At 41.9% G+C, this 16,266-nt stretch overlaps 1 protein-coding gene across 7 annotated transcripts in view; it reads right to left on the bottom strand.

The window, feature by feature from the left end:
• oxr1a (oxidation resistance 1a) overlaps nt 1–16,266 on the bottom strand; it is a 198,358-nt gene that overhangs the window by 95,700 nt on the left and 86,392 nt on the right. For all 7 annotated transcript variants that reach the window (XM_082551232.1, XM_082551231.1, XM_082551233.1 and 4 more), the window contains one exon: nt 6,985–7,181. In XM_082551232.1, coding sequence (XP_082407358.1) covers nt 6,985–7,181 — 197 coding nt within the window. The remainder of the gene's footprint in view (nt 1–6,984; nt 7,182–16,266) is intronic.

Below are 16,266 nucleotides of genomic sequence, written 5' to 3'. Positions count from 1 at the left end.
CAGCGAGCAGCAACACCAGAAGGCAAAGGTTTGTAACACAGCACAGTGCATTGTGGGAAGGATGAGACTCTTATTGCCTTCCTTCGCGGCTAATGATCCATAAAAATGTTTCTGGATCAGCCCTGATACCAAGTCTTAGTATCTTCTCTGGTTGTAATGGACGCTTTTTTCATCCTGTCTCCCTCCCCCTCACCCCCAACAGGCCGTGGCAGATTGCTGTCCCTCCCTGAGCCTGGCTCTGCCAGAGGTTTCTTCCTGTTAAAAGGGAGTTTTTCTTTCCCACTGTTGCCAAGTGCTTGCTCACATTGATTTGATTGTTGGGGTTTTAATCTGTATTATTGTTGGGTATTTCCCATATCAACTTCAGGGGACTATTGTTGTGATTGTACTATATAAATAAAACAGGAATGAAAATTGAACTGGTCAAAAAAAAAAACTTTAGATCCAGATGTTTCACTACTATGGAGCATAACAGGAGCAACAAAACATGTATCAATGCATCCCAGGGGCAAGTGGGGATTATGGAATTTTGAATTCCTCGTGGACTCAGCAGTGGCTGTAGCTGGTAAGAGCAAAGACAAAAAGACAAAGGAAAACGGCTAACTTTTTACGCAGTTTTAATCAGTTAATCACCCACCAGTAACACATATAGTCCCTTGTTCCCATTGTTCTCTGTCATCTTGTTCTTGTCAGTCAAGCTTTCCAACATTCCACATAACAATAATAATAATTTGTTAGTCCCTGTAGGGAAATTATTCCTTTGTATTTAACCCATTCACCCAGTGAAGCGATCGCCATCCACCAAATGCAGCGTCCAGGGAGCAGTGTGTAGAGACAGTACCTTACGGTAGCCTTTCAATGGATTCGAACCCCCGACTTTCCGATCACGGGGCAACCACTCTACCTAAGGAGCTTTGTCTTTTGTCTTGTCTCTATTTGGACTCTTTGCCGCACTGCCAGCTTTCCTGTCTACCACTGCATGTCTGAGACTACAAGTTTGAATTTTGGACTGCACAATCTTGGGAGTTCCCCATTACTCAATTTGCAAATGAAACTGAATGCTCCACTACACTGCTTTCATCTCTTTTATCTCTCTTTTCTAGTTTCAGAAATTCAAGTTTGTCCCATTTTACTAGAAAAAGAGCAGAGGGGATGTCTTAAAGAGCCTTGTGTGTAATTGCCACCCCTGGCTACAGTCCGGATGTGTAAACACAAGAGATGTGCCACCTGAGACAATTACATCAAATACAGAAACCAAGAGTGACACAAGTATAGCACTCGTGGCGCTGGCTGTAACTGTCAGCCGCTGTAGTGATTAGCTCCTCCTGCTACATCATGCTGTGACTATGCTGCTGCTGCTGGGGACTGGGGGAAAACTGTACTATTTTCAAGGACAACTGCTGTAGCGATGGCTTTACACACAAAATCAAGCACAAGTAGTAAAGGAGCAACAGGACACCAGCTCCAACGCTCAACCCGACACTTCCTTCGATCTTGTGAATAGCTGCTAATGATATTCTGACCGCTACACCAACTCCTCTTCCTCTTCGACCCTCCAGTGAGAATCCAATGAATAACTAACAGGTGAATAATCAGTCAGAAGGTGGCGGTGGCAGGGTCCGCCGCTCTCGGGGTGTTAGGTTACGCCGCCACGTACACACCCGCCTTGTTTATTAGCATTTCCTCTGTCAGCTCCCCTCGATACAATGCTATGCTGGCAAAGTCGGGCCTCTGCTTCTGCCTGCAAGCCGCTAGTGCTCACCGAGGTGTGCACAGCAGCATTCGAATAGTTTCACACAGTTTACCTTGTTTAAAAGGAAATTATTCATGATGGATCCTGATGGGAATTCAGAAACAGGCTCTGACTGACTGCTGTGATAGTCTGATTGTTCCCCATCAATAATCAATAGAAAACTAGTTTATAACTTAGCATACTTAAACCAAAAACAAATGTAAAGATTCAATTGTAAATTTAGAAAACACTGATGATAATTTTTGCTTTTAACAAAGTTGCATACCCTCTATGAACAGGTCCGGTTTTAACCATTGTAGGCAATGGTCTGCTCATATGTGCTTATATGTGCATGAGCATAAGTTTAGCTGTCTCAGTTGAGAAATTAAGCCAGACTAGATCGTAACGTGATAAAATGCCCCTCTCCAGCACTTCAGCGGCGGTCGGTGCCACAGTTTGTAGCAATCTGTTGTGGAGCTGTCCGTCTGTCTTTGAGACAGATTACCCTTCTGCCGGTACCCCCCGGTCAGAAACACAGGAAATACATTAGAGCATAACAAGGTAGAGACTGTGAAGACAGAGAGAGTGAGACATGGGGGGTGGTTGGAAAAGGCGGGAAAGCAGAGGAGACACTGGGGAATAAAATGGTAGAAAGAGCAGAAATAACAGGAATGGGGGGATCCAGCTCTCCTCTTAGAAGCCATTAGGTGTGGTGACATGCTGTGCAGGGCTCTGCCTTTGCGTCCATACAAAGATGCCTTATAGCCATAATCTGTCTCCATATTTAACTTGAGACGGTACACAAACATAGGCAGAGTCAGACCCATGTCTGCTTCCATATAGGCACGGAGCGCATGAGTCAGCCCCGGAGAATAAAGAGATTGAAGAGCACTTGTACGGCAATGAGAGCACAGTGTGATGAAGCAGTTTTCGCATGCGCTTGTTGTAGGCAGGAACACGGTAAGTCATCCTTAATGAGTATACAGTCGCGGGGACACAAGGTTCATCTCCTGTTTGGCATTCTCTCGCCAGGCTCTGGAGTGCAGGCTTGAGGCTGGCTATAATGATGTAAAGGTCAGACGTGACAGTAGGACTAGGAGGCTGTCAGACGGAGAAGCCGGGACTCTGGGGAGAGCTGGTGTCAAGTGTCGTTCCCTCAAGAATCTTTCCTTTGCCTCTGCTTTTTTTCTCCTTTCATTTCCTCTCTATTGCCAATCTTTCCACTTGTTCCCTCTCTTTAGTTTTACTTTCCTTCGTTATAGCGGCAATCATTTCTCCTCCTTTCACTTCCTTTTATCTTGTTTCCTTTGCCTTCTTTCCCCCCCTTTTCCCTTCTTTAAATTTCCTCCTCAGTCGTCTCTTTGCTTAGCTTACCCCTTTCACATCTTATATTTTCCTCCCTTCCACTTCCCCCTTCCTTCATTAGCCGTTTCTTTGTTTTCTCCTACCTTCTCTCTTTCCTTTCATTTTTCATTTCCCCATTCATTCTTTGTTCGTGTCAAATTTCCTTAGTCTTCTCTTCCATCACTCTTCTCTCCTTCCCTATTTATTCTCCTGTAAAACCTGTTCATTTCCTTTCTTTTCATTTTTCTTTTCTATTGTTTACCCATAGTTTCTCTCCTTTAACTTCTTTCTCCCTTTCAGTGTTTTCCTTTCCTTTACTCCCATTTGCCTCTACCCGTTTTCCGCTTCCCATTCCTTTCTTTTTCCTCACTTCTCTTCTTTTCTCCTCACACTCCTTTCCTACTTTTGCCACTTCTCTCTTCCACAGCCTCTCTTTTCTCTGTGTATTCCCCTCTCATTTTCCCTTTTCTCTTCTTATTTCCTTGTCTTTACTTCTTTATTCTCTTCTTGTTCTGGTTACACCCTTTTTTCTCCTTCAGGATGTATGTAGAGTTATACAGTTATCCATCAATTCTTCTTGAGCAAATCATGTAATGAAATGAGCAGTCTGAGCAATGGCTGATCCTCATCAACGTCATGTCTGGATGCTGCTCACTCTCTTCTCGTTACAGGATGCAGCAGTGACTGTAGAACTTTTAATTGAAGAACACCATCAACACTTACCCTCGGAGGTGGCGTCGCCTTGGTAGGAGGCTCATTGGCTGGGTTATTAAAACGTCTGTTGTGAATCTGCTATGTGCCTCTAATGACAGGTCTGTCTGAAGCTTGGCAGACAAGCGCAGCGAGTGGCCTGCCACATTATTGCTATCACATTAGAATAAATTAGCATGATCATCCCTGCAGGAGCAGCCTGGCCTGGGTTTAAAAATGCCCCAGGGCTCCACATCCAATCGCGATAAGAAATAGAGAGATGGGACAGTCGCTCATCAATGTCTCATTATGTGATCCAGCCGTGTAAATGACTGGCAGATGCAGTATTTCTGTAGTCATGTGAAAAGTCGGGCCTTGATCTAATTGTGGTTTATCTAGGACAACGCTAGCCAGAGCAAATGATTAACTGCTATGACTCATGCTTTGGAACCTTGTACAATTTGTTACTTTGTAGTTAAAAGCCGTAAAAGCACAATAAGTCACGGTCGCATTTCATTTTATGGTTGAATGACTGTGACTTCCGACCCTGTGCTTTTACAAAGAGCCAGCAGCTGCCATTGAATTGGTAATGGATGACAAGAGCGGGCCGAACTGTCAACAGCCAGTCCACCTGTGTGGCCAAGCTTTTATCCCACAATTTCCTCTATTGATTATTGCCGACTGAGCTGATGGATCAGTCCGTTCTTCGCTCAATGCCCTGCTTAAAGCAGCGGCGTCGATGTGTGATCACTATAGAAAGTTCACTGGTGTGGCACCAGTAGAGCGGCACACCTTGAGCCAAATCGTGCCTGCTCAGTGGGGCACTGCGACCCTAAAGTGGCACGGTCCTGCAGCAACTCAACTCTAAAGCTGTCCTCTCCCTGCAGAACAGCTACCGCTGCTGCACTGATTTACATGATTAATCAGACTGTATGCTCAGCCATGAAGTGAAATTCAAATGTACCAAGAACTCTAATAATAGAGCTGCAAGGGCATCAGACTAGAATTGCCATTGTACAGTTGTATGCCTTTGCTTGGTGCAATTTACATCCATGTTTGTCTAGATTTGATCTTTGCTGTTTTGGCTATAAAATGTTGTAGCTGCATAAATGTTTCTGTGAAAGTTTGTTACAACCAGCTAATGAATGTGCAAAACTGTGTGAGGTCACAGTGACCTTTTACCTTATCCCAAATCATTCACTCCTTCACTACTCCCTACTCCTACAGATGAGAACAGAATTATTAGCCTCAGCTGTGTATCCTTTTTTCTGGATAACAGCCTGAAGTCATTTGATGTAGTCTCACGCTTGCCTCCTGAGCAATCCCAGCACGTTCTACTTTTGAGAATTTCTAAAGCGTCTACTGGCATGAACCTTGGTCTTCAATTCACCCCACAGATTTTCATTTGGATTCAAGTCAGGGCTTTGTGCAGGCCAGCCAGTAATGTTCACTTTGGTCTTCTAGAGGTAGCTCCTGTCCAGGAGCGACATATGTTTTGTTGGTTGTTGTCAAGCACACAACATAAGTCGCTCACAGCAACGACCCAATTTTGGTGCTGACTGCTTGGTTTCTATGACCAAAGAGATCTAGTTTCATGTCATCTGTCCAGAGGACGCATTCCAGTAAGCATAATCTTTCTCCAGGTTGTCCTTAGCGTACTTCACTCTGGCTTGTAGGTGTCTCTTCTACAGAAATTGAGGTTTTCCTGGTCTCCTACCTCAGAGACCCTTCCTGTGAAGCATTTTATTGTCTTCTTAATTCCCGACTACAATTCCCGACTTGGCTAAGTCATTCATTCTTGTGTTGGCAGTTGTTTAGACACATCTCTCATCAGTTTTCCTTACAGAGTCTTTGAAGTCTTTGGCGTCCTATCTCTGCCAGGCTTGTTCTGGACTATGTGGCTCTCTTGATGATATATCTCACTCCAGTTTTTCACACTTAGAAGCACTGTGATAACTCTGTATATCCATCTCCTGCTTTGTGAGTATCAACAATTTGTTTTCTCAAATCTAAACTGATTTCTTTAGTTTTTGCCTTGATGATTTCTAGAGTGACAGCTCGAACCTTTGCTGAAGTTTTTATACTGTATGCTAATTGGAAGATAATCCTATTTTACAGTAAGTTATCTTTGCACATCAGTGGTTTGTGCTCTGGCTCAATAAAACGCTCAGTTTTTCAGGGGGCTAATAATACTGACCACACCATACAGTCCATTATATAAAAAGTGATATTCTGGAGAAATTCTCTGTTGTATTGTATAATAGTTGTTGTCCAGAAGGCTACTTGCTGTTAAAGGTAGCAGTAGCCATCTTATTGCTACTTCCTGTTTTCTTATTAATGTATTTTAATAGCATCATATCACTGAAATTTACATACCCAAGGATTGTGTCATTTTAATTGCGGTATTATTAAATTGAACTAAAATGTCCTGTTCATATATTTATACACTTTTCTCTGAAATTCCTTCTGACATATTTGGAGCTTTACATCACTTTTTTTCCTGCTCCTTCAAATCTGATTCCACAGCTACGGATAACTTCATCAGCTTGCTACATTAAACATTGAGTCCAAAAGCAACAATAACAATGTATTTGGATTCGGTATGACTTGCTTTAAAGCACACATTTGAAAAGAATCAAATAAAGCCAGAATAAGGAAGCGTGAAAGGGACTGTGAAATAAAAGTAGAACAGGCCTACAGCAAGAAATACCTCGCAGATCACACTTCCACCTTCTAACCTCAACCCAAGCAGCTTGTGAAGTAAATCTCATCAATGAAGTGAACAGAGGATGCACCGCATTCATCAGTTTGGAAATTAGTTTACCTCACACTCATTTCATTATCTCCAAAAAGTCAGCTCCCTAAAGGGCACTAGTACCAACCCACTGGCTGACACAGAAAGAGAGCCACAGCAGGCAGAGCCACCACCACCACCAGCGCCACCACCACCAGAAATAGAATTCATCACAGGAACAACTCTCATCAGAGCCACATGATTAAAAATTATGTGAAGGAAATGAATCAGGAGTTGTGTAATGGGGAGAGCATCTGAAGAGGTGACAAGGGGAAGCTAAACTGAGTGAGAAATGCATGTCAGCAGCTCAGACGGTGCATTTTAATGCTGACTCAAGTAATAACTGGACATCAAATTCAGGCGAAATGTTCTCCACTGGCACACAGAGAGACAGGATCACAGTCCCAGCCCCTGTGTCATTTACCTATGGTGTAGCCTCTCTTCAGCTCGCCACATCGGGGGCTGCGGCGCTGGGAGTTGGTGGTGTTGTTTTCCTGCACCGCGAGGACGGTGGTTGTCTTGGCAACAGATGGCGCAGCCTTGTTGAGGGGCGAGGCGGGCACCAGTGTCGGGGAGAAACCTTGACTGGCAATATCCACCGACTGAGACTTCTTCTTCAGTCTGCAGAAGGGCAAACAAGGAGAGGAACGTGTTATTGCTATATTCACATGGTGTATGGATGAAAAGGCAGAGAGTGGACAGAGAAAAGATGAGTGACCTTCATCGTTCCAAGGGCGAGGGGATCAAAGCACATTTAAATCTGAGGCGGTTAGCTGTCACTGCGCTGTGTCACAGAAATGTAATTGTGCAAGGCAATTTTGCAGCGGCAAGGAAGTTGGTTGAAAGAATCAATAGGCTAATTGCAATCTTGTTAAGGGTGAATTTATTAGCATTGCTCTGCTTGCCCAGTGTAGAGCTGTCTCTACTGTAAAAAGGGATTAAATGGTGGGATATTGGAGAAGAACAGCGGGAGTCCAGAGCTCAGGAAACAGCGAGTAACAAGCTACAAAAGGAAAAAATCAAGTAGAGGGTATAAGAATTTACGGAGGTGGAAATGCTTTATTTCATCTAGAATATACTAAATCCTTTTTCATCCTTTTTCATATACTAAATCCTTTTGCATCTGTTTAAATGGTAAAATGCAAAATTCTAAAAAAAAAAAAAAGGCCTAAATGGGGAAATGAGCATAACAAAAGAGAATGCAAAAAATAAAGAGTAGCCCTTGGTGTTAACATGACTACACCACCATCTTGGCTAATACCTAAAGATGCAACAAGCAGACCTTGTTGTCAAGCTACATAGCTAATCTTAGTCATGTACCGCATTTGCATTTTGTAAAGTAGTTTTTCCTCCATTACCACACGAAATTCAAATGGCTAAACAATTAAACAGAAGCTACAGTGCAACATGTAAAACTCTCTTTTCCAGTAAAAAGCTTACAAAATTTGAACGCTTATGTAAAGGGCATCAAAAGGCATGCACTGGCTGAGGTAGGTCAAATATAATCTGCCTACAACAAAAAACAAGTCAAAGCCTATTAAAAGGCTGATGAGATCCCAGGTTTGGGTTTTACATTTATAAATGAGTTAACTGGGCTAATCTGAACAGGTAATCCCACAACACTCAGCAGCAGGTTTATCCACTTACATATGGTCGCAAAGCCACATGTGTAAACATACAGAATAAATCACACTAACACACTGACACACTCATACAAAAGCATCTAAAGTGGTAGTAAAAAAAATACAAATAATAAAAATTTAATTCTTGGGTGTTCCAGCAAAAACGTTGTCAATCAAAAAAAAATGGCTCCTAAAACACTTTCTCCTATACACTGAAAAAGTCCTGAAACAGCAATACAAGATTCCCAGTGCTGCGCTCCCTCGCACACACTTCACACTTTCAATCATTCCAGCAAAACTGCTGAAGCGAACAGAATCTTTCTGGCCATTTCACCCAAGTGCCCATCCCCACATAGACCAAAGCAACACACATGACCATAGCGTCTAAATCGCTAATGAAAATGCACAATCTCTATGGAAATGTCCTTCACTGTGTGCTCTTTTTAAAATCAAACAAACTGAAGCAGTCAAGTCAAGAGAAGGTGCCAAACGGAGCAGGTTGAGCTGCAAAAATTATATAGATGTTTTCCTTCAGTCAATTCAGTGAAAACACACAGTTGGTATATTTCTACAAATATACCAACTAAAAATTGACCCCATCTCTGTACCTTTTATATTTGCATGTACATATATTCTCCATCACATTCTGTCTCGTCTTTCCATTAATGCATGCAGTGGAGGTTTTGACAGAGCTGACAAAGGCTGACACAAAGTTAGCTGAATGTGCTAGATTGTACTTGTTTTGAGGACGCAGACATGCTGCTGCTGTTAATGGCAGGACCAGAGAGAGAAAAGACACAGACAGACAGACAGACAGACAGACGGAGAAAGAGAGTGAAAGAGTGTCAAGCTATGTGAAGTCTATCTGCTTTCCCTTAGGAGTTAGTACTAATTACTGTCTCATCAGTAGAACAGAAGCCCTTCTTCTAGCTCTGTTTCACTAAGCTACAAGGCCAAACGGTATCAAAACGCGTGTGTGTCAGAGTTCAAGAACAGAATCGATGTGTCTAAGAAAGCAAGATGGAAACAGAAGCAAAGAGGTAAAGAGAAGGACAACGCATGTGAAAAATAACGTATTTGTGCCTTTGTGGGTGTTTACATTTTCATTCTTTCTATAATATGGAGGCAAAAGTCAACTCAGTGGCAATATTTTTATGAACTTATTCTTCATTTTCAAGTCTTTTTAAAAGAAAAATCATCAACAGTCAGTTTAAAAGAAGAATGAGACAGTAAAACACACAAAGCACAACAAAGAAACAAATTAACATTTGTAAAGACAAAATATTAATGTGGAAAGGCACACCCATCACCTGTCACCTCCAGCTAGCATGGCAAAACAAATATGCACGTCTCAAAGGGGACCTCTTTTTCATATTTTCTTTACCAGAGGCAGGCAATCAAAAGGAAGCTGCCACAGAAAATGAAGGGACCTCAAAGGCTTGTTTTTTGGACATTGACTGAACCGAGGAGATTTATCAAGGCAGAGTACAGCATAAGTAAGAATTATTATTTTGTTCTTTCATTTATTCAACCCTAGTGTAATAATCCACACGATAAAATATGGAACTGGAAATGAGCACAACAGGTCCCCTTTAAAGAGTTTAAAATGTACTTTGCCAGGGCTAATTACATTAACTGTTCCCATACTGCACATGTTTGACTGTTTTTCAGTCTAAGCAGTTTCAAGTCTGTGTTGTAAAACCAAGTCAAGGCAAATAGCTAAGGAACTAGAGAGTACCCATCAACTGCCCTTTAAATATGTGCTGTTAAGTTAAACCCTTTAATTAGGATGAATACTGAAAAATGTGGGGAAAAAATCATAACATGAACTTCAACTCAGCATAAGCCATTATTAGCTTAGCACTCAAGTCTCTGACTGCACTGTCAAAGACGAAGGTATGTTTTTAGGTAATGCAGGTTTTAAAAAGAAAGAAGGATAAATGGAAGTCGTACAGGCATAATGATGTACTAAAATAATAATAATAATAACTATAAAAATGTATAAATAATATTCTATTTAAGGCCTATTTAAGGCCTCAGTGCAGCACTGTTTACAACTCTTTATGACCAGCTAGCGAATGTCAACAACCTCCTAAAACCATTCACTGAGTGGTTGTGGAATACACTTTTCCCTAGTGATTGGTATTTGCTAATCAGTCTCTCGGCCTGTATGAATGGGACTTGAGCAATCAATTTCACCACAGCTGCAACCTCCAGCAATCACTAACAATCTTCCACGGAGTAAATATTTTTCCTGCAGTGGTTTCCAGATGGTTGCTAACTGGTCCTTAGGCCTGTGTGACTTAGGCCTAGCTTCTTTATGATTTTTTTTAATATAGTTTTTGTTATTCCTGGAATAGACCAGACCAGTTTCCATACTGCAAGTCTCAAACCATACAATATAAACCTCTGTCTCTCTCTCTATGGCAATGCTTTACAGTGGTAGCGCAATTAAACTGGCAACCATTCCTGCAACCTGACATCAGATTTAACAACCCCGACATGTCTGAAACATTCCACCTTAATCTCTATGCTTTTAAGTTTTTCTTTCTTTCTTTTTTATTACTTTGTGTCCAATAATGCTTGTTTAATTTGTTTTCTTGCTGCAGTAGTTTTACTATAGTGTCAGCATTTTCTACTGCATTCAGACTGTTGACATTTCCCACTGCCACAGGCTATGTAGTCAGGTAACAATGTCTGGCAAGGATCACCTGCGTTGCATTCACACATGAATTTCTCAATGATATATATATACACACACACACACACACACACACACACATATACACACACACATATATATATATATATACATATGAAAAAAAAAAAGTTTGCCACGTTTGTCCTTTTCATTTCGGCCCCAAAGCCTTATTATAAAGTTGTGCTGAGAGCTAATCTGATGTCCACAGAGTCTTTTCTAATGAGCATCCTAGCTCAGCTTACAGGTTCAGGACCCAGGTGGGTGGTAGCCTGAGAACTGAGATGCTGTGTACCATCATCAGCTGCACTCTTCAGCAGCTTCTGTTTCCCACTGCGACTAACGGAGGAGCAAATGGCTGTAATCCCTCATACAGCCTAAGAATTGAACTTAAACCGCAGATTTTAAGTCAAAAGTAATGGTAACTTATCTAAAATATGCACGTTCAAATCTATAGCAGAGAAGAGAGAAAAAAATCTGAATCAAACAAGAGGGGACTGCACAAGCTAAACTGTTCACACATGCATAGTCATTCTGAGCTATTTGGAGTGTGGCTGTCGTGGATGATTCAAAGCACTCCCAACACAACAAATTTACAACACCAGATTTAACGAGTGGTGGATGTAGTGGACTGGTTTGCTTTGTATCAGGCTGAAAGTGTGAGCTGTTAGAACGAGAGTCAAGGTCAACAGCCAGCCTGCCAGATGGCGTAGCAGTTAATGATGTAATGGACACCCTTGCGTCACCAGTAGCTACTGTTTCCCAACCACATGGCTGCTTCATGTTTGGAACTTTCACAACTGATAACACCACAACTGTGAAACCCATAAAGAAGCCCTAGTGGGAGCTTGCAGCAAGTATAAGAGGCTTTTCCTTTCACACCAGTGAGGAACTATAGAGCACCACAGAGGAATGAGAGACACATGTCGACAAAGCCAGCAGCTCTGACTGATTCCTATCTGCGAGCAAATGCTCACTCAATGATGAACAGAGGGAGGGTAAAAAATTAAAGAAAACAGACACACGGGCATTTTGTTTTCTTCCTCACTTTCGTGATCTGACCTGGACCAGGAGGCAGTGGTACATTTGCAGCTCTGCCAAACTGGCATCAGTAAGATTATCCAACTCTACAGGGATCCACGTGACTTGGCAAAAGGATGCATAAACAACAGGAAATTTGGGGCTAAGTCAAAACACGCTTATCGCTCCCCTACTAAGAAGGATTAGACCTTAAAAAAGGGGGGATGCGTTTGCAGTGCCTTCCAGTGCTCCTCTTTGCTTTGCTTCCAGTTCCCTGTCATGAACAAAAAAGGAGTTAAAAAATGTTTCATATTTTTTATTTATAGCAGAACTGATAGTAATACTAATACTGCAAATGGTTAACTATAGTGTGTCCTTAATAAGCTGTTAAAAGGCACTCAAGGTAAGGAGATTGGATTATCTCTGCGCCTTCCTTCACAACTAAGTGAACAGCATTTTCCAGGTTGCACTAGGCTGTTTTTAGTGAAAAGCTTTGATAAACCCACGCAATGCGACAAATAGCACAAAGGCCGCTAGCGTAGTGGAGGTTTTAATGCTTTTTTATGACTATATATTATACACGATGTTTTAGGGCCCTGCTCGTACAGGACTGCTTTCATGTTCTTCCCATATTATGTTTCATTGTGACGTTGCTCTCGCCACAACGTCTGTGCAGGGAGGAGCTCGGGGTCGATGGAGGAACAACAAAAGGGTCTTGCTTTTAGAGGGTAAGGAAAAGAAATCATTCAGGTTGGAGGACTTGTTGCAGTTTTAATTGAAACATTTCAGGCCAAACCACAAGTAGGTGTGACATCTGATGAATCCTAAAAACTAATAAGGCACTTAGTTATTTTGATCACATGAACAACTTCATTAACATACGGCCAGGCAAGGGAATATCTTCTACTTCTTAAGTATCTCTTTATCAACATCCTCTCATCTTCATACCATGCAGCACTCACATCAGATTGTTTGATTTGAAATGGATAGCAGTTATGACAAAAACGACTTGACAACTGAAGGGTTAGCTAAAGCCTAATAAGAACGAGTCAGTTGCTATCGATGCTGTGCTTCGACACACACAGAAAGAGAGAGAGAGAAAGAGCAACAACAACCTGTGGCCATGCATGTTAATGAGCCTCTTTTTTACGCCTCGAAGCAAAATGAAATACGGCTCAGACCCCGCCGTCCTCTGCTCTGCGGTTAGACACCTCCACATAATGATCTATGGAGCTCTACGCCACATTACGCTCATCTTCCCTTCCTAAATGCCAAAGCACCAATTCCATGTCAAAGGTTCATGTGACGATTTTGACCAATGAGGCTTTAAACTCTCCCTCTGTAACTAAGCGGCGAGAACAAAAGCTAAAGGCCAGCCGTGACGCAGGCAAAAAGTTAAACAACAGAAAAGTCAGCAACATTATTAAATCCTGTGTCAGGTCGGCTGTGACGGTGTTTGCTACAGAGCATTTGTCATCTGGAGCCGGGAAGCATCTATAAAATGCCACTTTTCAGCCAGACATGAACAATGCAATCAAGAAGTGAAGCTACAATTCAAACTCATTAAAGAGCTTTCCAACAAATGATTCGTTGTTCCTGACACATCTGATGCTCAGCAATTCCTTGCCCCCCCCCCCCCCCACATTATTTAATTCTTTAAGACCCCTGACATTCTTTTGGCCTTCTTATGTCTTGTTTTGCGGTTTGTCACTGGCAAAGGCAAACAGGCCAACATCAGCATCAGCAGGTGGATTAAAGAAAGAAAAAGAAAGTGCCTCGGTGTGTGACTTTCTTTCTCCAGTGTTTCGCTATAATAAGGAAATGAGATGTGCTATAGGAACAAAACCAAGATAGAGATAAGGCCCACAAGCACAGGAAAAACTACACAGATGGTGATAGCTCTGCCCAGACTCATTGATAATAAAGCCAGTGAGAGTCGGGTATAGAAGTACTTTGCACTGTTATCTTGAAATACACTTTACAACTTTTTTAAGGCAGCTGCCATTCCTGCTGTGAAATCAACTACGTTCTAAAAGTTAAAGTTCTTCTATAATATAAATCCTTAAGCTAACAGAATGTAAGTAAAGCTACTTTTTATTCCGTGTCCTATCAACAAAATGTTCACATTTTAAATGAAAAGCCTGCCACAAATATCTCAGTTTGTTAGGAAAGAGTTTACAGTGCATGGGATTTTTTTTTTTTTAAACCGAGCTACCAAATTGGGTATTGTGAATCATGTAACTCTACTCATATTAGTATCATCTGTGAAACTTCTGGTATCATACCCGATTTTAAACTGCTTTATAAAAAAGCTTAAACATTGGTAGCCTTTGCTCAACTCGAAAAAAATTCTAGTTATATATAAATGTTTCGGCAGAATCAGAACTTTTACTTTTCTTTTGCTTAATCCATCCATCTATCCTTATCTCATTCAAGGTGGCCAGTCTTTCACACAGCTAACTTACAGACAGACAAAAACTCACAGACACTCACTCACACTACAACCAATTTAGAATCACCAATTAACCTAACCAACATGTCTTTAAAGTGTGGGAGGAAGCTGGAGTACCCGGAGAAAACCCACAGGACGAGCAAGCCCCTCAGGAAAAGGCCTCCGGCTGTAGAGTACAGAAAGTCTACCTGCACCTGTGTTTTCAGTTTAAAATTCAGCCCCCATGGCTGTGGGTTAAAAAAAATCCTCCAGACACCAGTTTGTCCTCCTTAATCAAGCCTTAACTGATTGCGCAGCATTACACTCTAAAATAATACCGGACGAAGACACTAGCAAACATAATGCTTCACTAGCCAACCATCCCTGGAGATGTGTCTAATGATTTCTCCATCACTTAGCAGCTGCATCTGCCAGCAATGTTGAACAGCTCCATTCTGATCAAAAACAGTCCATAAATCAACAGTTCGGTTGGTGAACACACAGCTGGGAGGCATGCAGCTATTCACTCTCTAAAATGTATCAATATTCCACAGAAACACCCCTCAGCCACAGCCTTTCACTTGACTAACAGAAGAATTATCTTAGCTGACACAAGGCAGGGAGAGAAAAGAGGAAGATGGAAAAGCAAAAATCGCTGCTTCATTATGTGTCTGTCTCTGACTCGGGGGCATGTTTTTCTCTCATACTTTTCTTTTCTAACTCCGTATCACTCAGACAGCAAACACGGACACATACAGTGAAAAAAAGAGAGCGTGCACACGTGCACTCTTTGTCCCGATCTTGGAGACAAACACAACCCTTCAGACTCAGCCGCTCGATCACACAGCTTTCGGTGTTTGACTCAGTGAGTATCTGTGGGGCCCAGGGACCGTTACTGCTGCCACTGCAGTCTTCCACTGTCCTCCTCCTTCACCTCCTCCGCCGCCTCCTCCTCCTCGTTGCTAGCCTCAGCCTCGCTCCTGCACTCTCATTTGCTGAGCGCCGGTGACAGGCAGCAACACAATTGGTCAGCGACGGTACTGGATACAACGTCATGCCACTGTGGCTTGTGGCGGTGCAGAAATCAGAGACGTGTTGTGAGTTATTGGCAGTTTTTCAGCAGTGTGTGGAGTATCATATTAGATCATTACGTCTGGAAGAAGCTGGAGGGGCAGGACAGACAGCGGAGATGAAAAGGAACGTTTTAATTATCACCGTTATTGGCTTCCCACATAGCATCTAATTTGTTTGAAAGAATAATGTGCAAATATATCCCAGAGCAACAACAGTGCATTTGTGAAAAAAAGTAACTGCTACAAATAATGGAAAACATGACTATACTGGCTGGTTTGTTACTATAGTTTTGATGTAGCACAGGCAGACTGTTCCTCCTATGATTTTTGATTTCTTTGGATTAGCCTGTGTTTTCTCTCTCTGTCCTCTTCCTTAGTGCTGATTGTTTGGTGGCCCACCTCCATGCATATATAGCCAGAGAGGGGGCCAAGTGGAGAGATCTCCTCCACCAGACCGTTGACTCGGGCTGTTGTCTTTAGTTTTATTGTTTAGTTATTAACTGAATTCACTAGTTTACTTTCTTGGTGTAAAGTTAGGAGGAGCCTGAACCTAATCTTTCAAACCTAATTGCTTTTTGCTTATTGTGGATCCCATCACCTATATTTGTGCACAGTTTTCTCATAATTGTTGCATTATTCGGGATTCTTTAAACCATGGCAACTTTGTGGCATGCTATGTGTTGGGTTCCTGAGTTTGGTGACCACAATACACTGAACAGGAATGGAGACAATGTAAGAGAGATGCACTCGTGCTGTGTAAGATTTTAGAAAATACACCTCATTTTGAGAGTTGAAAGGTCAAATTGGATGAGACTTTCCAACTAAAAACCTAATTTTGTATAAGCTCTTTTTAAATGCATTC

The sequence above is a fragment of the Aulonocara stuartgranti genome (genome assembly GCF_965226115.1).
Source record: "Aulonocara stuartgranti genome assembly, chromosome: 11".
In the NCBI taxonomy this organism is placed as follows: domain Eukaryota; kingdom Metazoa; phylum Chordata; class Actinopteri; order Cichliformes; family Cichlidae; genus Aulonocara; species Aulonocara stuartgranti.
The sequence above is the reverse complement of the archived record's forward strand: the minus strand, read 5'-3'. Positions and strand labels throughout refer to the sequence as shown.